The sequence below is a fragment of the Chrysemys picta genome, chromosome 9 (genome assembly GCF_011386835.1).
Source record: "Chrysemys picta bellii isolate R12L10 chromosome 9, ASM1138683v2, whole genome shotgun sequence".
Lineage (NCBI taxonomy): Eukaryota > Metazoa > Chordata > Testudines > Emydidae > Chrysemys > Chrysemys picta.
The window spans coordinates 93228585-93252881 of record NC_088799.1 but is presented as its reverse complement, the minus strand read 5'-3'; the positions used below and the strand labels follow the sequence as shown (position 1 = coordinate 93252881).

General features: G+C 39.2%; 1 protein-coding gene across 3 annotated transcripts in view; it reads right to left on the bottom strand.

Annotated features, from left to right (window-relative positions):
- Window positions 1-24297, bottom strand: part of RNF128 (ring finger protein 128) — a 70754-nt gene continuing 46457 nt past the window's right edge. For all 3 annotated transcript variants that reach the window (XM_065556704.1, XM_005298977.5, XM_024106000.3), the window contains 6 exons: window positions 20890-21137; window positions 9691-9762; window positions 8612-8694; window positions 5146-5242; window positions 3877-4042; window positions 1-1558 (listed from right to left, as the gene is read on the bottom strand). In XM_065556704.1, coding sequence (XP_065412776.1) covers window positions 1440-1558; window positions 3877-4042; window positions 5146-5242; window positions 8612-8694; window positions 9691-9762; window positions 20890-21137 — 785 coding nt within the window. In that variant the 3' untranslated portion in view covers window positions 1-1439. The remainder of the gene's footprint in view (window positions 1559-3876; window positions 4043-5145; window positions 5243-8611; window positions 8695-9690; window positions 9763-20889; window positions 21138-24297) is intronic.

Below are 24297 nucleotides of genomic sequence, written 5' to 3'. Positions count from 1 at the left end.
GGCCATTTGAATATAGTTTTATTTACATTTTCATATTCAAAGAAATTCGGTACAAATCATGAAATATTTACAACATTTTTAATCATACTACACAGAAGTAAGAAAATGCATTGTTTTCTCCCAAGAGATTCAACAGTAGTACATTATTGCTGTTCTTTAGACTAAATTCTGTTAGCATTAGTATTAGGAACAAAACCACAGAATAAAGAATAAAGACACAAAATAAAAATAAAGTGCATTATAGATGTACTTAGTTAACTTTGGTGGATGAGGCTCTAGACTTTGTACTAAGGCACCCTTGTGTTCCACTCTTCCCAAATATTAGAAAACTATCAGCAATAATTTATAGCTTCATTTACAGGATATCAGTTGAGTCATTGCAATTTTATCCAGTTTGCTAAACTATGCAACCTCTCCCCCCCCCCCCCCCCCAATATTCAGTAGCACTCTTTACAACCTGTTGCCGTACCATGTTCTATTCAGTGTTTGTAGACCTTCACCCTCAGTTGACAGTCTTCAGCATTTCAGACTCCCACAAAGTGTGGACTAGCAAACATTGCTGGTGTTGCAGCTATTTATACAACCCCTGAGCCATAGGATAGCCTTCAGACTCCATTTAACAGTCCACTAATTCACAAGTTATAAGTTTGAGAAAGTGAATAGGGTATTTAAAACAAACAAAAACAAACAAACAGCACTTCTGGAATTGTTCCCTTTACAATATTGTGCAAGTCAGACTTGACCTGTTATTTAAAACCCTTCAAATAGGTTTACGAATATATGTTGCATTATATGATGGATTAGAACCTTTACCTCATCTGAAATAGGTTTAATATTCCACAAAAATATTTGTGGGGCAGGGGAAGGTTGATAAGTATTTAGTTTGTAATTCTGTCCTATTAATTTGGTGCAGTGACAGTTAACATGATCATTGCTTTACATAAAACAATTAAGTCCAGATAGATTTCTATTACAACCAGATCAAAATTGATCTTTATATTAAATCTATGAGCTCCAAATCAAACAATTCCCAACAGAGACAGCTACTACAGGAGAATCCGCTTAGTACAATATTTAAAAAAAGCAGCGTGTTTTCACAGGCTGAATGGAAATGTCGCTGCACAAGACTGGCTGGGTTAGGAAGGTTTGGTTCAATGTTAAAATCAGATGGTTTTCTTCATACGTTCCTTTGAGAGTTTTATCTGAAGAATACTTGCACTAAATTCCATACGGAAGATAAAAAGGTTTAAATTAGAAGAAGGTTAAGTTTTCAAGCCATGTAATTGTGATCTATTAAAAAAATTTCATTTCATCCCAATATTTCCAATGCAACATTGCTGCTACAGAGTAGTTCATTTGTTATACTGTTTGACGTACATAACGACCACAATTGGCAGTTTGCTACAAAGGGTTCAGATTCCACATTGCTTGACAGATTTTTAGGATTTGATTTCTTGAACGCGTGTTTCATCTGCTTCAAAGCTTGGGTTGTCAAGGTGAGGAAGGACCTCCACTGCTGGAGACTGGGACTCATTGTTTACGAGATGCAGATTGTCATCTTTTAGGATGAAACAAAAGAAAAAAGCAATTAATAAATAGCTTTTGGTTCACTTAATTATCCTAAACTATATACTAACTTTTCCTCTCTGGAGCATCACGCTCTCTATACACACACCTACTTGCCATGCGCTAACATGTTGCAACTGAAATGTTGCTCTGTACCCCTACATGAAGTCCAGACCCTTCTGGGTTGCAGTTTGCCCTCTCCCCACTACCTCACCGTTGGCACCTTTGGGAATAAAGGAGAATACCAACTACTTTTGTGTTAACATCTCATTGAGTACACCCAACATGGGGGAGAGTGCCAGGTTATAGTTGTGTGGTAGATCCTGGATAAGAAAAGCTTAACAAAAAGTAGCAGGTATTGTAGCCACACGCTAGCTAGAATACACTAAAACTTAAAACAAAAGAAAGGGAATATAAATGCATAAAAGAGCTGGGGGGAAATGCAAATAAATATTAAGTGGCAAGAAGAAAGTAAGAGTTAAGCTATTTCAATCATTTATGTAAATACACGGAAGTGGCAAATGTTTGGCTGTGCAGGATGTAAAAATGTAGCCTTCAAGAATTTGGAATAAAAGAAAAGATCCACTTATCTACTTTGAGCAGAGCACACTAGCTCTTGTCTGAACAATTCTACCTGCATTTTCCAGGGCAAGACACCCAACAGGTGGCAGCAAATACCATGCTTTCCCATTGTTTCGGTTTCTAATTATTCATTTGAACCAGTTCCTATTACACCTGCAAAAAAGCTTTCTGTTTGTTGCCTTTTTCAACATTACTCTGGAGACCACTGGAAAAAAAAATTAGTTTTTCAGGTGGGAAGAGCCCAGATAAAGCAACAGCAAAAATACTGAGCCATTTGGGAAGTTGAATTTAATAGGAAGATTAAACTTACAAATCACATAAAGGATACAAGTACAGAGCAATTTCGCTACATTTTCTATATCTTTTCTAGTTTAAAGACAGTTTATTTCTGTAAGGAGAAAGTATGTTATTAATTTGTAGAAGAGACTATAAATATCCTTTGAAAGATTTATAAAGTCACGTTTTTTGTTTTCTATTCAAGTTGGGAAATCTAAAATTCAGTACGATATTTACCATTTCTATTCATCAGACAGCACTGCATCATTTAGAGTACAGGCAAGTCTCATCATACGCGGGGGTCCCGTTCCGCGGTTAGCGCGCAAAGCGAAAACCGTGTATAGTGAAACACTCATTGAGTTCAACGGCGGGCAGAATCGCCCGCACTACAGATGCAGTTTTTATATTGTTGTTTTTCTTCCCCCCCCCCCCCGTTTTTGCCGACCGCGCAAAGCTGAATTTGCTCATGTTAAATGTGCCTAAAATGCGACTTGCCTGTATTACACTAACTCTTCGTAAGTCTTCCCTAACTAGTGCAAAATTTCAAGAATGTAGATTCATCTAGGGATACTGAAGAAACTATATATTTGACATGGAAATGTTACAAGGGCAGTGAGACGTGGGCCAATCTAAGAAATTCCTTTGGATCCTTGGAATTCATAGTTTACTAGTTAAACATACATTATTTGACCTTGTTCCTCAATAGGATCAGAAAAGACTAGTTTCTCTTAGCTCTCTTAATGCAGCACAAATGTTAGAAAGCAGGAAACCTGATTGACACCAATGGTAAATTAAGATTTTCTTCTTCATAAGAGTCCTGGGCTTAACCAAACACCATTAAACTTTGTGGCCATGAACAGATTTTCATATAAATTATATATTCTCAGTTCTAATGTTATTACTAAAACTTGTCAAGCTCCTTCCCAGTGTTAATACCCATCTAGTATTTCGGATCCTACTCAGTGCATGGTTTCTTAACCTTTGCTGCACAGAGAATTCAGGAAGGGGAGCAGATGGATTTCCCTTACACGAACTTCCAGCGCTGCCATTATACTGGCCAGCTGACTTTGGTGAGATGGCACCTTGGGCATGGATCTAAGCAGAAGTTAAAGTTGAATCCACTGGTGTTTCCCTTAACTTCAACTTCCACCTCAAGAATGGAGTCCTACCTTTTGTTTTACTGGTTAAGGGCCTTCTTCAATACTCACATAAGACCTATATTCCTATCAGGCTTCTTTTTCTAGGAAGATTTTTTACTAGACAACAATAACCTTTGACTACTAGCCTTCACTAGAATTTGACTGGCCGGAATGCACTCTGCTTCTGCGTAGGGGCGATTTAAATAGCCATACCAAAACAAAATTGAAGTTGTCCTGCAGTATGAGAACGTGCAACGAGGGGCTAATGGAATTTGTATAACAAACTGACAGACAGGGATCACTGAATACTTACGCTCTGAAGATGCATGTTCTAGAGTCGGCTCATCTGTGCCTTGCACTGAAGCATAGCCAGATGATGCAGTCTCACTACGATTATCCTCTTCATTAAGTGAAGCTCTATTCGATGCTTCATTGGACACCGTGGTCTGGAAAGACTCTGCTCCATCTTCTATATCCACCTTTGTAAAGTCAAATGCAACTCTAATTGTCCACTTTATCTATGAAGCCGTAACCTGCCCAACACAGCTGTCATATTAGACCTTGTGTCTACAGGACAAGTGGAGCAACATGCCTGCTGCCTTCTTGTAGCAACCCTCCTGAGTAGCGCACAGTGAAACTGTGGAACATAGGCTCATGGGCTAAGCAACTATCAGCTTGAAAAAGCAGCCTTCCACTGGGGTCCCTTTCAGGGCCAGTGCCGCAAACCCTGGTGCTAGGCCTAGTTCTCAAGGTGCTGCTACAGGACAAGTTAAATATATTTTACACACCCAGCAGAGGAGAAAGCTAAACTGACACGATCTAGTGACGCAAACTGGAAGAGGTTCAGATACTTGTTACCTTGTGTACCCCTGTTCTCTGCACTTCCATTCCCCCTTCCTCCAAAAACACACAATATAGTACAGTTGATTTCTCAACAGTGTCTCACTCTGGCACTTCTCTGGGTCAGAGGTGCTTAATAATAAACTGACCGTCTCTGATAAACACAAGCTCCTTAAAAGTATGTTATTAGAAGCCATCTGCTGAAGGGAGGAGAGTGATCTCTGCCAGCCTTCTTGTCATCTAAAGACTCCTGGGGATTTAATTAAATAGCTGCAGGGGTGGTGGAATGGAGGAAGTGTTAATTACCTGAATCTGCCAAAAAATGCAGGCCAACCCCACTAACAACTAATTTATTGCAATAAGACTTGGAACTCTCAAATGCACACATCTGCTAGCCTGGCCTGCTATCAGCCCCACCCAAATAGGTTTGCAGTTAAAAGCAGCTACTAACTCTTTTCTGTTACTTTAATCTACAACAGAGCATGTCACAAAACATTTGAAATAGCCAATGAGCAGCTACTAAACCATGCCAAGTCAGCAGCAGTTTTCACCAAGACATTAGTCTTCTTTACTGTTTCAAGTGTCACACGGTAATATCTTACTATAGGAGACATTCAAAGTCTCAGAGCTTATTCTCTACATTCTAGGAGTAGCTTAAAACAACAACAACTCAGTTGATTCATCACACTAGCACTTTAACATTTCTTAAGTCATTTGTCACCAGGAAAGCATGCTAACTTACCTCAATTCCCAAAGCTTTGAGTATGTCCAATTTGCACATAGGACACGTCCTGTGTTCTAACAACCAGGGATCAATACAAGTCTTGTGGAAGAGATGGCTGGTAGGAAAAAAGTTAACCATCACTATTTCATTCTTAACACTCTTTGGTCATCATAGAGCTAAATATTTTAGTCAACCCAACATTACTGAATATCCCAATAGCTCTCATAGCATCTGTTCAATACCGTAGACTTTTAGTCCCCCAGTAATACACTGCAAACGTTTAAGACAGTTTTACATTTGTCGCTGCTTACTTTAGTTACACCAACTACAGGTAAGGGAAGATTTAAAGGTGATATTCTCATTTTGAACAGTAACATCCTTAGAAAGTTTAGGAGCCTTTATATTTTTAAGGTGCAACTATGAAGAGATACTGTGGTATTGGATGGATAAGACCTAGACTATAAAGAGGAGAAATTCATGGAGTGTTACAAGAGAGCTAACAGACAACATAGTTTTCAGTAAAGTCTAAGTAGAGTGTGTGTCCAAAATAGTTAAACAGCTCCATCAATCACTGTAGAATAACTTGTGGTTCTGTTTATTCAAGTTCAAAATAAGCCTTTTGAAGTTTGTTTCCCGGAGGTCTGGAAAAGGAATGCTTACATATTAACAGATATTAAGACTAGTTAAGGACAAAATTAACTCTTCCAAGACATGAGAGGATCACACATGCCTTGTGTTGCTTCAAGTTACATAAGTAGTTATTTGAACCAGTTGTTGCTTATGACTAATCTATAACTGTTTGAGCCTGTAATTGCCATGTCTGGTGCTTTCGTTAGTTTCTCTGTTTAAGAACAAAAACAAAAACACACCTTACTAGAGCAAGTCAGCAGGTCACCTGTATCACACCCTTTCTTAAAGCTTGTGTGTGAGCACTAATTGCCCCAAGTGGATAAACCTTGAATTTATATAAGCCAAGTTAACAACGAAGTCTATACTTCACTCCTAGATTTAAGAGAAACATATTTTTCACTCAAAGACATAACTCCCTCCCCCCCCACTTGTTTCTGTGAAATCTAAAAAACCTCAGATAATATCATGCCCTCATCCTGATGAGGAAGACTGCATCCCTATGTGCTTACTGTGAGTACACATGGCTGCACAGACATACAAGTACATAAAGTGGGTGTATACACAAGGACTACATACAGTAGAACCTCAGTCATGAACTGACCGGTCAACCACACCTCATTTAGAACCAGAAGTACGCAATCAGGCAGCAACAGAGAAAAAAAGTACAGTACTGTATTAAACGTAAACTACTAAAAAATAAAAGGGAAAGATTTTTAAGAAAAGATTTGACAAAGTAAGGAAACTGCTTGTATTTGTTTGATTTAAATTAAGATTGTTAAAAGCAGCATTTCTCTTCTGCATAGTAAAATTTCAAAGCTGTATTAAGTCAATGTTTAGTTGTAAACTTTTCAAAGAATTACCATAGCGTTTTGTTCAGAGTTATGAACAATCTCCATCCCCGGGGGGTTCATAACTGAGGTTCTACTGTAGTACACTACATGTAGCATGACTAATACACAGGCATGCATGCAAGTGCCTACCACATGCATACTGAATTGATGATGGATCTGGGTTAGGAGAGGGGGAATGGGGAGATAAAAATATATGTACGATTTCATATTAACTGTTGTCTAGCTATAAGTGATTAAATTACTTGTCCTTTCAACCTTCAGTCTGGAGTGGAACTAAGTAAGGAAAAGGGACAGTCTCTAGAGAGCAATCATAAGGTGCTTGAGTAGATATATCCAAGCTTGCTTATGGACACGGTCTTGTAGAAGAGGGTAGCTGACTTTTCAAGCTATCAACTTAGATATGTCTAAAACCCTGACTAGATGCCTTTTTACTCTGGGAAGTTGATCCATTGTTAAATACCACTGTCAGCAAGACTGCTTTGGACTGCTGCTGAAAGCTATTTAACTGCTAACATACTTCAGTACTAACGAAAATGTTAAGTGTTCCTGAGACGTGCTTACTTTTGCTAACAGTTACACTGTGCCTGCACTGGACCAGGGAGATCTGTTGATAATTGCTTTTGTCAACTTCTTGGGGTCATCAAGGCTTAATGTAGAGCTCCTATTGCATGGTAGTAGGGCATAGCGTGCTTACACAAATACTCACTTATGTAAGATTATATATAAAGATTCCAGCTTGTATTAGATAATGTATTTGACAGTTACATAACGCCGTCTCTTCAATGTGGCTCTCTTCCTATTGTTGATGAGAGATCAACCATAACTTTGGATTTGTCCTACCTTCAGAACTTATTTCTCAGCCTAAACATTGGATGAATGCTTTTTTTTGCATGCTTCTTACACAAGAATTATGCTTCCAGATCAGGCTAAATGCTCCTCTTGTTCCAAAGTTCAATTGCTAAAGTGGACCAAGTTCAGGATGCCAGTGTTGAATTCAGATTTTCTTCAAACTTTACTTTAACTTGTAGATCAAGAGCTGTACAAACCCAGGAAAGCTTCCAGATTCAACTGGTTTAGTTATTAGAACACTAATTTTAGCTTTAACTCAAAGAGCTGAACTATTTTGGCCAACCCTTCCCAAAATGAGAGGTTTAGGCAAGTTATGAGAAGGGAAGACAGGGGATAGTTATAAATCAGTCTTAATGATAGAGAATGTAAGTAGCGCACACTGAAGTGGTGTTGTGAAATACCAACAGGCATAATAAAGCCAAAGAAAATACTAGCTTTTCAACACTGAGCTTCTGTAGGGAAAAGAAGACTAGGATATGCAGGGGAGATGAAAGAAGATACTGATAAGATCTCTGCAGAAAATATTGATAATTTTAGTTTGGTCATCACCTTATCTTAAGAGAGTGGAGGAAGTGGCAGCTATCCCATAACTACTTTTAATGATAAACTTGCAGAAGAAAAATACATTGCAAATACAGACTACACTCAAAAGTGCTGCCCATGAGGCACCATAAATCTCAGCAAAAAGCCTTGTTCATTTATACTTTGACAGCCTGGTTTTCAGAGGTGCCAAGTAACTCCAAATTCCAATGAAACTAGTGGTGGTCAGAACCTCTGAAAAGGAGTCAAGCCATAAGACCTAAGAGTTTGGGATCATACAGTTTTATACACTAGCATAGAAGTGTTATGCCAATTTGATGTTAAAAAGGCTAGAAATCCTTCACACAAGCTATGTGGTAAACTTCTTCAACCTTAAGAAATCATCATCTTCACTGAAAGTTATTACATGGCAATAAGCAACCTTTATTGCGTATTTCCACAATTTCTAATGTTTATCTGAAAACCTGACAGGGAGCTTTAAGGCTATTTTGATGGGGCAACAGCTATCGTAAGATTAGACCCTGTTGCATCCTTTACTGTCTTTTAACAAAGGTTTTGGGAAGTACACTTTAGCATTTAAAATATACATCGCAATTTAGCAGAAGATAACCTACTTGCAAGTTAAAATACGCACTACATCATTTGGTTTGTATACTTCAATGCACACTGCACAGCTATCGCCATCAGGACCAATTTCCTAAATGAAGAGTATAAGTCATTAGTTATCCTGAGACAGATTCATGATTAAGAGTTGCATACAGATTTATTCTGGAAATTAATCTCAAGATAAAAGTGTTCTAGCCAGAATAAGCTAGAGCCGCTCTCAAATACAAATGTATATAATGAATTACCAACCCAGTAGGTTTGACATTTAATCTGAAGCATTAAAAAGCAAACCCATGACTTAATCAACAGCAAAATATCTTGTTTAATCAGTGGACGGGTGTTTAAAACCTTAGAAAAGCCAAAAGGAAGTAAGGGTACGGCTACACTGCAATGCAGTGAGACTACAGGAGTGTGAATTGCAGAGTGCTCTGAAGTGTTGCACTTCTAGTGTCCAGTATTTGCATTAACATAGTTCTGTTTGAAAGAGGACTAGGTTTAAACAGGACTAAATTAATGCGACTTGAGGTACCTTTTAGTTCGCTCCAGCAGTGTCCATGCAGGGCAGTTAAAGTGCAACACTTTGGTGTGCTCTAGAATTTGAACCCCCCACCCCATAGTGCTCACTGTGGTGTAGTGTAGATGCTCTCAGTTCCACTGAAGAATGACTTCTGAAACTTTAAATAAATAAATAAATAAAATTTAGTTGTATGCACTAATGCCCAAAGATCAGGAGCATTTGGCGCAACTAAAAATCAAAGCACACCATTTAAAACGAAGCAGTTGGCTCGAGTTACCCCTGCCAACTCCCTTCTGTGACTGACATTATTACATTAGTTACATCTGCCAAAATCTCAGAGAATGGAGCGTATTTTGCTATAGACTACAGTTTTGCAAGTTATATGCCCTTTGGAAGGCTTGGGCTCAAAAATGATTTGAGTTTGCACTCCGATTCACTTGACTTAAGGCAGGAAAATTTTAGGATATTTGTACAGCCAACTTTATCAAAAGCAAGAAGAGGAAAGCTTGGATAACGTCATGTCAGATTACATTTCAAAAGAATATAAGGAAATTATTTTGTCAATGATACCTTGTCCCCCTGTTTTAACGTGCGCAGTTGTAGCTGTCCAATAGCTTTTTTGGCATCTGCTTTTAATTGTCTCTGCAACAAAAAAAAGGAGAAGTGTTGATTAAACTACAGAATGAATTTGCCTATAAATAATGACTAAAAAAAACTAATGTAACCAAGTCTCTCTCTATAATCCATAGATATTCAATGTGGTCTTTAAAGAGAAAGTTTGCCTATTTATGCATCAAAAACATTAAGAAAAAACAGCTGAAACTTAGTTTTTGGATACTTTATACAGTTGTGCTTTTAAGGGACATGCCACATGCTTTCCCCAAATAATGTTTTTAAAAAGGCTTTTCACTGAGAAAATATGCAAAACCAAGGAATTTCAGATTTGTAAACATACACAATCGTATCTTGATTAAGTTGCATCAGATCTAGCAGTGTCAACTTAAACCTTCAAATTAACTCAACCCAGAAGAGGAAACACTGTAGAACTCAAATCACAGGGAGTTAATATATCCAATTGCTGTGAATTTGTATTGTGACTTCCTAGCACAGACTGCCACTTAGGCATATCTTGATAAAAGCAAGGTTCTTTACCAGTCAGCTCCTCAAATACTCTCAACGCGCCCTCTGAACCAAACCTTTGAAATGAGTTCCTTTCATAATGTATACAGACCTCTCAGGAGCCTTGAGCTTCCTAGCACCAACTGCAACTGTACACTGAACAAGTCAAACAATTTTATCTGGCGACTGACCCAAGTTAGCATATGTAATATTTGCACCTTTGTGAAAGCTATTTTTTAATCTAAGCCTGTGGGCAGATTAGGTAAAACCTGTAGACTGTACTATCAAAGACTAGCCCTAGAAAACTTACAAGGTAGCTACAATGCCAGCAAAGAAGTGGGACTGCATTCCCCCTTCCCGCCCACCTTGTCAATCAATGTATCTGATTTTCTCAGGCTGCCAAGAGACAGACACACAAATGGCCAAAAAGTGGAAGCTTTAGCTTGCCTAACAGCTACTGTTAATCAATGGTACTGTGGAGGGTACAATTAGCATGAAAGCCTGTATTTCTGCTTAAAATGTCACAAAAGTTTTATCTTCAGTAACATGCTGAACCTCTCCCTACTCTGCAGGTAACTACTGCTTCAGGACATGAAGTCATAGCAGGCAGACCCAGCTACAGCGCTGCAACGATAAGGATCTTTATAGCCCAGGCAAGGTGGATCAAAGTTCGGCAGCAAACTGGATATTCTGCTACAAGTTAAAATGTTGAGTTTATCAATGTGTGAATGTAAACACAATCAGCACAGAATCTGGGCTATTATTTTCAGTTCTTAACTGAACTAAGATTCTGGTAGTGATAATATATAACCATTGTAGAAAGTCAGGAGGAGGAAGTCGCTTGAGTTTGACAGCTGAACGGGAGGGGCACTAAGGCCATGTCTACACTAGCATGGCACAGCTGTACCGATGCGAAGATCACATATGTAGCTGCTCCGTACTGATGGGGGTGCTCCCGTCAACATTATACCACCTCCAACGAGCGGGACAGCATCTCCCACCGACATAGTGCTGTCCACCCCCCTGCTTGTTGGTGTAACTTATATCGCTCAGAGGGGTTCTCTCAAACCCCTGAGCAACAAGTTATACCGATAAAAACACTGGTGTAGACATAGCCTTAGAGAAGTGAGACGCAATTTGCAGTTGTAGTATGAGCCCATAAACTCTCTTTATGCTAAAGTTATCAGTAGTGAATTAGTCAATCATTTTAAAAAGTGTCGTCTTTAGGTTTCACATGGAGCAAACGATTTATATAAACATGGGCAGCTCATGCATCAGAGTTATTGACTCAGGAAGGCAACAGGGCATCAGTTTGCATTACAGTCCCATTTTCAAAGTTATCTTTGCAACAAAAAGGGGCTAGAGGCTTAGTACAATTCTACAGGAAGGTGCAACTTCCACAATATACACAGAGGCCATGAACTCAGCTAGAACAGACTGACAAGTCAATTTAATTTTGTTTTTTAAAACAAAAAACCTCAAAGCCACCACAAATTGATTTAAAAGTTTTTTTGTTGGTTGAATAAGAACATCCAGATAATGCCACTTTGCTGTTTCCATTTGAATGAAGACTAGTTGCTGCAACGTTAGGCAGAACAAAATCAGATACAAGTTTAAGGTGTTTCTAAGGTTGAGACTACGTGGAAGCATTCTCTATTGTGGTCTTATGAGCTAGTCTGTATGACTAACAAATAGATGAAGAGCCTCAAAAAATATGACACTTCCACAGAGTTCTCATGTGGAGTATGGAACATTCAATAGAAGATATAAGTATATAGTAATATCAATACCGTCTATTATCTACTGGCCAGAACAGCACGCGCATGCATATACATATACATATACATATACATACACACACACACACTTAATTGATAGTTCTCTAAATCATGACAACTGAAAAAAAAGACTATGTAAAATTCACACCAGCATCTAATCCACATGGTTCGTGTCAGGGTAGGCACATTACATGAATTTTGATTAGCTTTATTAGTCATTTTAAAACAAAATGTTTTGAGTTTGTCTAAGCAATAATGTTTGTTAAACTAATGCTCACAAACTACACTGACAAGAGCCAACTCTAACATCAACATTAACAGGAACAGTGGGTATGTGTAGGGAGATAAACCACTAAGTCATGACCATTTTCTGGAGAGTTCCTGCTTAGGAACTTGCATCTAGATTCTGTGCCTCCATTTTCCTGCCTGGATCTCCGCCTCAGAGCCCTGCCTCTGGAGGCTTCACTAGCAGGTGCAGTAATTTCAGTGCTCCCACTAAGACAGACCCTGCCCATGGACATCAACTGGTGATCAATACCAGAGAAAGAAGTGTTTTATAGGCTTAATCTGGAAAGAAGTTGATAAAAATAGCAGCCACACGTGTTCAGACAATTCGTAGTTAAGACCTGGCAACAATGTCGAAGTTTCCAGCTTAGACCTGGTATCAATGCCACAATTCCCACACAGAAATTCATTGGCAGACTTCCAAGCTGACTTTAAGTTTAGAAAGTCCACAGTCCCTTACTCTGACAATAGTCAAAAATATTTCTAATTGTGCTGTCAACTATGCACAATGAAGTCTCTGAGAGCTGCACCACTGAATTCCTTCAGACACCCCTTCCCATTGAGCTAGTTTACCTTCTAGCATAGAGACTTTTCTAAGTGTCCACTTCTGACCAAGCTTCAGTACACATTCTCTCTGCTAAGATCCTGTAGGACAGACACACCTGCTGTACCCTGGTTCTCTCATAAGAACGGCTATACTGGGTCAGACCCAAGGTCCATCTAGCCCAGTATCCTGTCTTCTGACAGTGGCCAATGCCAGATGCCTCAGAGGGAATGAACAGAACAGGTAATCACCAAGTGATCCATGCCACCACTCATTTCCCAGCTTCTGGCAAACAGAAGCTAGGGACATCATCCCTGTCCACCCTGGCTAATAGCCATTGATGGACCTATCCTCCAGGAACTTAGGGCTCAAAAAAGAACTAGATGTTATAGACTTGACCTCCACAATATTCTCTGGCAAGGAGTTCCACAGGTTGACTGTACGTTGTGGGAAAAAATGCTTCCTTTTTTGTTTTAAACGTGCTGCCCTGTTGTAATTTAGGAGTTTGTGAAAGAGCAGGAAATAGTTTAGAAATTATTCTGTTACACAAGAGTCCTGAACTTCCGTAGTCTTTGGAGAACTAGAGTTGTGTCACTGTCTGCAGTTACAATATTTGAGTTCGAAATGAAGTCTGGCTCACATACAGACTTGAAGTTTTCATATTGTCATTACAGGCAGTGCAAGTAGCACTAGCTAAGATTAAGACTGCACCACATTTTCCATTATAAGTTCCTGCTTTTAACTGTACGACTTTGTCACCAAGCTTAACATGGTGTGAGAACTTACAGCCCACACCCAAGTGTCGGCTTCAGGCTGATTTTTGAAAATTTCAGTAAGAACTATTCATCCATTTCTTAGAATAATGTTAGGGAAAAATGTTGTTTTTCCCTATGTTAAATTAACAGCATTTTGTTAAGCAGCTCCTGTAACTCTATGCTTGGAGAAGGGACTTGAAATTTCGTATTGTGGTTGCCCGAAAGTCAGGGCCTTTTGCTTTCTCTGTGAAAGAGTAAGTTATGGGCCACACATTGGTCAATGAAGATAAAATACTGAATAGCTGCTCATTCAGTGGGCACTACCTATTCTATACAATGATGGAGGCAGTGATTGTGTGGGAGAGCATGCAGTCATGTATTTCAAGACTGCATCACAGTGCAGATACACGGGGGTTGAATTAAGGTTGCACAGGCAACCTTAATGCTGTTTTTTCCTTAACTTCAGTGCTTGCCTAATTTTTTTTTTTTTATGAACAAGTCTTAAGGGCTTAAATTGACCGTCAAGCTTTAACAAAACATATTTTCATGAAGGTAAATGAATTTTTATCTGGGTGGGAGAGAACAAGAAGCAGCCAGACACAGGATAAGCCTGTCCTGGTTTCCACCCATGACAATTTAGAGTTAAGAATATGCCACAATCTGCAAGGTTATGGATTTGCCATTGCCTGGTCTAAACAGGAGAGTCAGACCCAGAGGGAAGGAAGGAAGAGAGGGGAGAAGACAGCAGTTTTTATTTCTGTCCCTCCATTCTGGAAGGTAGCACTGATGCTGTCAAGTTCCTTTCCCTGCTCTTCCTCTGAGAGGATCAGCACCGGTGCTTGGAGATGAAGGATCTTCAAATAGGTCTGACACTCCTTATGTTCCTCCCATAATCCTGGCAAGACATTTGCATGACACACCGAGCTCCACTACCCTCAGGTGCAGAGGTTTAATTATTGTTCCCACCAACTTGGGCATTGCCCAGACGCAGGTCACCTTGCTTCCTATATTATCTTAAGTGGGTCACTTCTGAGGCATTATGTAATTTGTATAACAGCATTTAAGTTTAAACTTTGAACTAATTATGGTGAACTAAGTACTATCACTAGTTATTTCTTGGTGCCAGTAAGCTAAATTAGAATGGACTAGATTTTGAAAATGTTATTTCCTGCACAGGTCAGCATCCTGCTAATTAGTACTGGGACTTCCCTCATGGGTCTTATGTTTCATTCTATTTGCCTTTGACAGATTAACTTACTATTACTTCATACAATTCTAAGTGTAAGAAGCCCTCTTCAATTGTTGGAAGTATTAACATCCAGAAATGCCTTCCTTACTTATAACCCTTAAGGATTTGCTGATCAGGCAGATTATTCCTTCTGCACATTCGCTGGGCCCAATTCTCATTTACATTTAAGACCCCTTTACTCTGTCAGAGTGCTGTAGAGTCTCCTTGTTATAAATGAGAATCAAGTCCTCTCTTAAAAGTCTATTTCAGTTTTCAGGTAACAGAAGTTGTCAAGTTTTGTTTTTAAAGTGGTGGGAGAGGAGAGCCTTTTAATGTCTCTCCTCTCCCACCCCGCATTAACTATAAACCTCTTGAAAGAACTGTAAAGGACTCTGAAGGGTGAGGGAATCATGTGGATCATGAGAGATTGTAATGTCTTTTTCTCATCTTTTCTTTGCTATCCAGCTTTCTACAGTCGGATACAGACTCACACGGCTGCTACTCTGAAACCCATAGTTTATCTGTAAAAAGCAACAGAGGGTCCTGTGGCACCTTTGAGACTAACAGAAGTACTGGGAGCATAAGCTTTCGTGGGTAAGAACCTCACTTCTTCTTATCTGCTTAGTCTGTTAAACTGCATAAGAGTAAAGATCGCAGTGAGACACATTCTACTTTTACCAAGAAGTTCACAACATACAGATGGACCTTAGAGAGAGAGAGAGAGAGAGAATATGAATCAGACCTCTCTCTAAACATTAAGGTTAGCATGTATACCATTAAGATATCAGTTTGCAATACTGTAACTAGGTTCCTATTTAGATTTAAATAAACTACACAGCTGAAGTCAGTAAACAAAACCTTTCCTTTTTCAGTTGTTTTATTACAAACTTCCAAGATGGAACTGAAGGCATTTTTAGACTGTCATTTAATAAATACTGATTCACTGGGCAGACAGCCAAACCCTGCTTTTCCACCAAGGGATGTTTCTGATAACTAAGTACTGTAAAAAGGGTTCTGTGATGGATAGAAAACAAAAGTCAAGATCAGAGTGTGGGGAAAGAGCAGAGGCCAGCACAGACCAGTTCCACAGAACTAGAATTATAGGAAGAGTATTAAGAATAATCTAACCAAGTAGTCAAAAAGCATCATTAGACAAATAATGAAACAGTTTAGGAAACTGACTACTCAAATAAGTTCATGGGTGCTTCCCTACATTGCTAGGTCACTTTGGATAAGCCTATGCCAACTTAAAACTATATCCCTTTGCCATTTGCTTGAGGAACTCCTCAATGTTTCAAGGTTTGAAAGCATACTTGCTTAGCACAAGATGTTAGAATGCCTTCGTCCATCTGTCCAATATACAAATTCATTCCAGTTCTTAAAGACCTTTTCTCGAATCCTTGCATACAATCCAGTTTTTCTGCTTAAGCAGATATTGGAATAAAGACCAGAGTCCAGCAAGAAGATATATCTAATGGTGCGACAATATTGAAGGCAAAGACGGTTCGCGATCTTCAAAATGACTAGGCGCTGCATAGTTGAAGTTGGTATAAGAAACTGTCTTTCCAGTCATCAAAAATCCTCCATTTCGGTTTGGGAGTTATTGATCACTACAAGGAAAGCTGAAGTTTGGAATATTTAATGATCATCACAAAACTGACTCAATCTCCAAAACACATGTTCACCTACAGCAGTAATCTCCAAAGTGGGGTGCGCGAACCCCAGGGGTGCGCAAGAGGATCCTTGGGGGTACACGGCAGGAGGAGCGGGGTTTTTTTTTGTGCTTCAGCAGTTCGGGCGGGAGTCCGAGTGGCTTTTTTTTGCGCTTTGGCAAAAATGGTAGAGCCGGCGTGGCAGGGGGTGCATGCTCAAATGTTTTACTGATAGGGATGCGTGATAAAAAACTTTGGAGACCACTGATCTAGAGTATTGAACAGTTCCTACCAAAGTCTGTATAAAGAAAAGCCATGACATTTCCAAGGCTGAGTCCAGAGAATAATGCAAGTCAAAGTTTTGGAAGTACAAGTTTTTATTTGTACTATTCAGCAAATGTTTAGTGTTTTCAAGAGCTAATAAAAACTTAAACAAAACTAACCCCATTCCTGGATTTTGTATTTACATAGTAGAGCCATTCAGCAAGAACATTCTTGGGCAAACACTAAACAATAATAAATGAGGGTTGTTTTGGTCTTTTTTAAAAACATGCTTTGCCAGCCTATGTTCATTGAAAAGAGATCTGCCTCATGATACCACTCATTTATCTAGCCACTAGTAATGCAAAAGCTTCAAGTAGTCACGATTTGGGAGGAAAAAAGAATATTCCAAACTGCCCCTCTTGGTTTTGGCATGTTTTACAAGATCATTACCCTTCACTGGTATATGGTAGAGAAATGACAATCTGAAATGTCTGGATTTGAAGATAAATGTAGTGACTGTACTTCCTTCTGATGCACTGTTTCAGCTCCTTATATTGAACAGATCAGTTGAAGCTACCTTACAAGTGTCATGCCGGTTCCTCCCAATGCTAATTTTCAGCTTGAATCTAAATTAGCTGTACATGATGTGTGCAGGTTAGTAGAAAGAGTAAGCATTACTTGTTTATGTAATTCAGTTGCCAAACTGAATAAAAATAATGAAAATAAAAAAATCAGTTAAGAAGCTAGAATACAATTTAAGAAATGTGAAACCACACATTCTAAAGTATTGGTCAGATCCCAGTCGAATGCAATAAATGTTAAGGAATCCATCTGACCATGTATTACACCCAACAGGTAGAAACTGTTCAAAAACAACTTGGATAAGTTCATGGAGGATAGGTCCATCAATGGTTATTAGCTAAGCTGGTCGGGGACGCAACCCCATGCTCTGGGTGTGCATGGGCCTTTGACTGCCAGATGGGACTGGATGACAGGGATGCATCATCAAGTGATTACCCTGTTCCGTTCATTCCCTTTGAAACATCAGGCATTGGCTACTGTTTGAAGACAAGATACTGGCCGGGTTAGATGCAACACTGGTCTAAAACAGTATGGACACTTATGTTCTTATGTAACAGATTAAGACAAATGTGTAGCTTGATTAAAACTAGCAAGCTGTCTAGCACATTTCACAGATGATGTACCTGAACCCTATCTGCTGTATTTTCACCTAGTACCCCATGGAAGCAGTAGATCCCCTGACATTACCTATAGCCATGAGATTTGGAGGTACTCTATTAGAATTAATATCCATAAGTAAAGAGCTCAAACTTACAAACAAGAGGTTCTCAAACTACATATTGAAAACTTAATTGAGCTAAAATTCTACAATAATCATGCTATAACTGATGTTCAGCTGTCCTGGTTAGATTCACAAGAAACATTTTTATATCCATCTCTCTAACCTTATAGCCTACCAGGAATGGAGACTGTAATGTAGGTTAACTGGAGTTGGGCTACATTCCTAGTGAGTCAGTTTACCCATTCACTAGGTTTACAAGTTATGACTATGTTTGCTACTACAGTGACACAGTTATGACATTCTCATGTTTCTTCTTTGAATTTTGACCTATGCTAGCTTGTTTCAAGCAGTCCAGTTCATGGACTGGATGAACAAGCGTATTTAGGAGATTATGTGGGAGGGTTATCAGTGAAATCATCTGAGATGAAGGACAGGTTGTTTTATCAGTCACAAGTATCCAAGCACCAAATCTGTGATTTGCTCTGAGACAATCAGAAAACCACCTGTTACTTTGAGTATCTCTTTACTGCACTATGGGTTGGGGGAGAGAACTGTTTATCAGATCCTCTTTTCACAGCTCCAGAAGACTGGGGATTTACCGGAAGCCCTGGAAAGAAAGCTGGAGAGAGAACAGCCCTTGCAAAGTCACCAGAGAGGATCACGTGTTCTGGTAGGCTCCCGAATGATACAATAAGGACCATATAGAAATGGCTGTTCATATTTGGCACATTCAGCCCTTCTGCCTACTAGTGACTACAGCCATTGGCCTATGCTTTCCATGGGGAGAAGAAACGATAGGACTAGATTCTCATACCAAATTAAGGCCCATTATAGATTTGTCCCCAAGATTTTAGGAGCTCTTTGTGACTAGAATATCAACTGTGAAGCAGTCAAACTGGAGACATAATTTGTATTAATTATATTAGCTGATCATAAATTACCACATAGTTGATATCAAGAGATACTAATTAGTCAACAAGTTTCCATGCAAGTCCCTGCTGGGGCTTTAAAATCTAAGATTACAGTTTTATAATATGTCAACATGCTTTTGACACCAAAAGTTGAAATTCAGTAATTTCCTTTGATGAGGAGTGTCTTATTAATGTTAAATTTCTAAAGCAATTTCCTTCTTTGCTAAAAATCCTAAAATAGGAAACTCATGTGTGCACCTGGCTTTGAAGACTCTTGAATGTCTCTGGGTTGTGTCTTTTATCACAAAACTAGGAGACAGGAAATGCTAATAGCCAAAAGTTTTATCACATGATCTAATATCAGCATTATTATTAGGTCACAGCTCTAGGGATAATGTTTATTATAGCTGCTGTACAAAACAAGCAGTTGGAGCAGATGTTTTGTTAAGTGTTCCAGATAATAAAAATTGGCTTTTTGTAATGCCTTGGGAAGAGAGTTTGGGGAAATATAATATTTAGCATTTTAAAGACACAAAACATCCTCAGACCGGGAAGTCCCACCTAAGGAAGCACAAAAGTGACCTTAAGCAATACATTTAAAATAACTTCTGCATTTGTTCATTCAGTGTTTTATAATCCTCTCCAAGGAGCACACTGTAGAACTTGCAAGACTAAGCTTTTAGAGCCTTCTTAATTCATGAAATTTTTAAGGAAAGAATGTTTTCTGCTGTTTCAAGTGTCACTACATCTTCTGGCACACCCCTGGAGGAGCAGTAAGAACTATTACTTAAAGTCATGGTGAATTTACTACAGTAGACCATTACTAGTATGCATTAGTGATGGGGGAGCCTCATTACAAGTTACTGGATTTTGCAAACAAATGAACACAAACATGCACATCAATTGTACTTTGCTCATTTATAGCACACATTTAGTGTAAGCTTCATGAAATAGTCTGTAGTGTCATTTTGTAGAGTAACTACTGCATCTACTACTAAATCTGAGGTAGGGAAAAAGCTATAATTTTTGTGCAAGTTGGAAAGGTTCTACTGTATACATAAGCTTCACAGTAATAACGCAAGAACAACTGGAAAGCACATGCACTAAGTCTATGAATTTTAATATGAATGTTCAGTTGCTTCCAGTGGTGGGAAAACTGATGCCTATCAGTTCATATTCTGTTAGTAGAATGTTAAGTAACTTTATTCTATTTTTCCACAACTGAAGCAGATGACAGTTGGTCTTATGTTCACTGGGAAGCCAACCTATTAGAACTAGAAGCTTTTGATACACTGGGGTCTGCATTGTAATAGCATATTAGGTGGTCATAGGTTAAAATAAATACATCAACAAAAGACTGAGCCTTTCACTACTTGCATGAATTCAGTTTATCAGGCATATGGAATTCTATAAAAAACCCAAATCAAGATTTCACAAACATTTGAAGGGAAAGGAACCAGCACTGGTTTAGCTGGAGAGGTCAACAATATCATAACCAACTGGGAAATAATAGTGTCATGCCCCCAGGTCTGGAAATCACTGCTATCAAGTTTCACGTTAACTGCGATAGGATCATTATGAAGAGGGAGCTTTGTTTCTGTGAAAGTAATGTAGAAAGTTATCACAATGCATAGCTTCCAAGGGTATGTCTGCACTTCAGTGGAAGCCCCAAAACTCCCCTTCTATCTACACACGTCTGTTAGACTTGGACTCAGGCTCTCAGACCCCACAAGCGTGGACGGTTCAAGCCCAAATAAAGCCAAGACCCAGGGTTCAAGCTTTTTCATTTTGCATGACGGATGTAGCCCCAGAATTCCCTAGGCCAGTGGAAAGATCCTGCAGGTAGAGCTACAACCACCACCATCTCCCATTACAATATGCCCATGTACAACATAAATAAGCAAGTGTCAAATATATGAGAGAAACTAACCTCTCTCCTGTTCTGAGCTCTTGCAACCCTGAATCTTCTAGCAGAATAAAATATGAAGTAGCCCACAGTTGCTGCTGTGACAATGAAAAACGACACTGAGACAAAGAAGATTGAATAGTGATTCATCCAGGGTGCATGCTTTTTCCCTACTTCAATAACCATAGTCACTTGAAAGCCCTTCTCAATCCGGCGTAAGATGTCCAGGCCTTGCAGATTGCTGATCATAATTGCAACAATGTCTCCTGCCCCTGTAAAGAGAAGAGGAAGCGGTTTTCAATTTCAAATTATTGTATAGCAGAAGTGATTGAGTCAATTCTTTCAACAATGGTTTTATGTCGCTTTAGCTCAGTAACTAAAAAGAGTAGAATGGCAGTCTCCAACTGACCATTGCCACACTTGATCTGTTAACTAGCAGTTGTTTAGAGTTACATTTTAAATTTTATCTTCATAGGTTAGCGTTTCAAGATATCCACTTGTTACTCAAACTAGGTAAACAAGTCACTTCAAATAATCATTACATACGGCACCTTTCTGACATGGAATGTTTAAATTACTGTTATATACCTGGAGCAACGCTGTGTACTACGGAAGCGTGCATTTTGATATGTACCTTGGAACCACATCACTAAGAAATCTTGGTTCACATCCCAGGGAGGCACTATGATAAGAACCTAGTTCTGAAGGACTGAAGCTTGTATCTGTAGGTATGAATGTATATAGCGGTTTAAAACCTCTATCACGAACATGGTAGTTCATGAACATGAACTTTCAGACAGTGCCATTCTAAGAGCCTGTTGATTTCCTTGTTCTGACGCTGCTTTTCCTTCCTAAATTTAGCAATACTACTGAACAAGATTTATTCAGACACAAAATAATCTGTTAAACAAAAGACAGACTTGGCTTCTATATTTTAACAAGAAATTTAGCATGAAGTATGTGACTCCACCCAGGTCTCCTCTGAAAGATAATTGTTGCCATGGGTTTTCAAGTTTGTCTCAATGGCTACGTCTACACCATGAACTATGCGTGACTCCCCCAGTGGTATACACGTACTGGTGCTAGGTCTTATCGAGCTAGTGAGAGTATAAACAGCATAGCTGCGGTAGCACAGGTAGCGGAGGCATGGCTGAGCCATGTAGAGAACAGACCCCGTGGAAACCAGTGGGCATGTACTTGGCATGCCTCTATTGCTGCTACCCATGCTACCACGGTTACACTGCTATTCATACTCACAGTAGCTTGATGAGAGCTAGCACCGATGTGTACACACCAGAGGAATCACATGCCGAGGTCACAGTGTAGACGTAGCCAGTGACTACCATATCAAGTGTTTGCACTTTACAAGCAACAAGACATATAGAAGGATCAGTGTTGCAGAATCAACCTGGAATTTTAATGTCAGGCTGCGTTTCCTAGTTTACCCATCACAACAAGTCAATTAACATGTGTTTCTGATGTAATGGTTGAAGTTCCTTTTCTACTAGTCTGGTTAGTAGGTATGAGCCAGAACAGAATCTCCTTCACTGCAAGTGACAAGGAATGCCAAGAACAGCCAAAGGTACCTGAATGGTTGTAGAAGTGTCCACATTTTTTTTTTATAATGTAAATGAACTCCTAAAAGGAGGAGGAGTGAAGCAAATGTGGGACAAGCAGCAAGTCATCTTAAACTGTACCCAACTCAATCAGTCCTCCCCTCCACACCATGAATAAATCCAGGTAAAAATCTACTTTAAACATCAGCTATAAGAGTCTCATGGCATAGCTGTGTTGGTTCTGCGGTGCTATTATTTAAACATGTGTGTCACTAAATTAAGTAGATATGACTCAGAATGCACTCAGGGAGCAGGAGGTGCCATATTTAGTCAGACTTCTGATCACGCACTTTTACTACAGTTGTAGGAGACTACCATTTAATGAACCTCACCCAAACTTTGCTGATTCTAATTTTCTTATGATAGAAATTTAATAAAAGGTGCTTTCTCAGTAGACAAGGCACTCACTGCTCTACAAACTGATATATTGCTTTTGCTCCAAACTACTAAACATTCAGCATTGAGTCTATCTAGCATCTCCTGTGTGGCTAAACTGATTTTTTATTCAAAAAGTGTTCTATGATGAGAACTATGCACCAAGGTTGGTTACATATTAAGTCTCCCCAAAGTGACTCAGTGTCACAAGTAGATACAGTAATTAAGTACAGGTCAAGTCCCTCAAAAAAAAAAAGATAAGGATTGTTGCTTTCATAAGTTCAACTACAGAGAAAATGAGTAAGATCAGGTTATGCCAATAACAAATCAAGTCAGAAAGCTGTTCAGAGTTATTTTTGATCCTTATTTGCCTTAGTCTCACATGGTTTGATCAAAGATATCCCATAGGGGAGGATCTATTACCCAGGATTCTCTATATCCTAGACAAAAGGAGAGGATAAAATTGATAAAGTACAGGTAGGAACTGATGAGAAACAGTCAAATGAAAAAGAATCCCCATTCAATTACATTACATGAAGGCAGACAACCAAAAAGTGACAAATTTTATAAGTGCTAGAAGTCTAAATATCAAGATGGGTGAATTTGAGTGCCTGATATTAAATGAGGATACTGATATAACAGCCACGACAGAAACTTAAATGAATCACGACAATCAATTGGACACACAACAGGGTACACAATATATAGGAATGACAGAATAAGTTGTGCTGCCGGGGGAGTAGCACTATGTGTGAAAGAAAGCATAGAGTCTAACATACTAAAAATGTTAAATTAATCAAACTACCATAGAATCTCTATGGACAGAAATTCTATGCTTGAATAATAAGAATATAGCAGTAGGAATAGTCTACCAACCACCTGACCAGGATGGTGATTGTGAAATGCTCAGGGAGATTAGAGAGGCTATAAAAATAGAAAACTCCATAATAATGGGGGATTTCAACTATCCCCATATTGACTGGGTACATGTCATCTCAGGACATGATGCAGAAAAAGTTTCTAGACACCATTAATAACTGTTTCTTGGGACAGCTAGTCCTGAAACCCATAAGAGGAGAGGCAATTCTTGATTAAGGGCTGGTCCCCACTTAGTCCGGACTTCGGACTAAGGTACGCAAATTCAGCTACGTTAATAACGTTAATAACGTAGCTGAATTCGAAGTACCTTAGTCCGGACTTACCGGGGTCTAGACGCGGCCGGAAGTCTCCCCCCGTCGACGCTGCGTACTCCTCTCGGAGAGCTGGAGTACCGGCGCCGATTGTGGACACTTCCGGGATCGATCCGGGATCGATTTATCGCGTCTTAACCAGACGCGATAAATCGATCACAGAACATCGATTGCGTGCCTCCGGACCAGCCGGTAAGTGAAGACTAGGCCTTAGTCTTAAGTGGAGCACGTGATCTGGTCCAAGAAGTGAA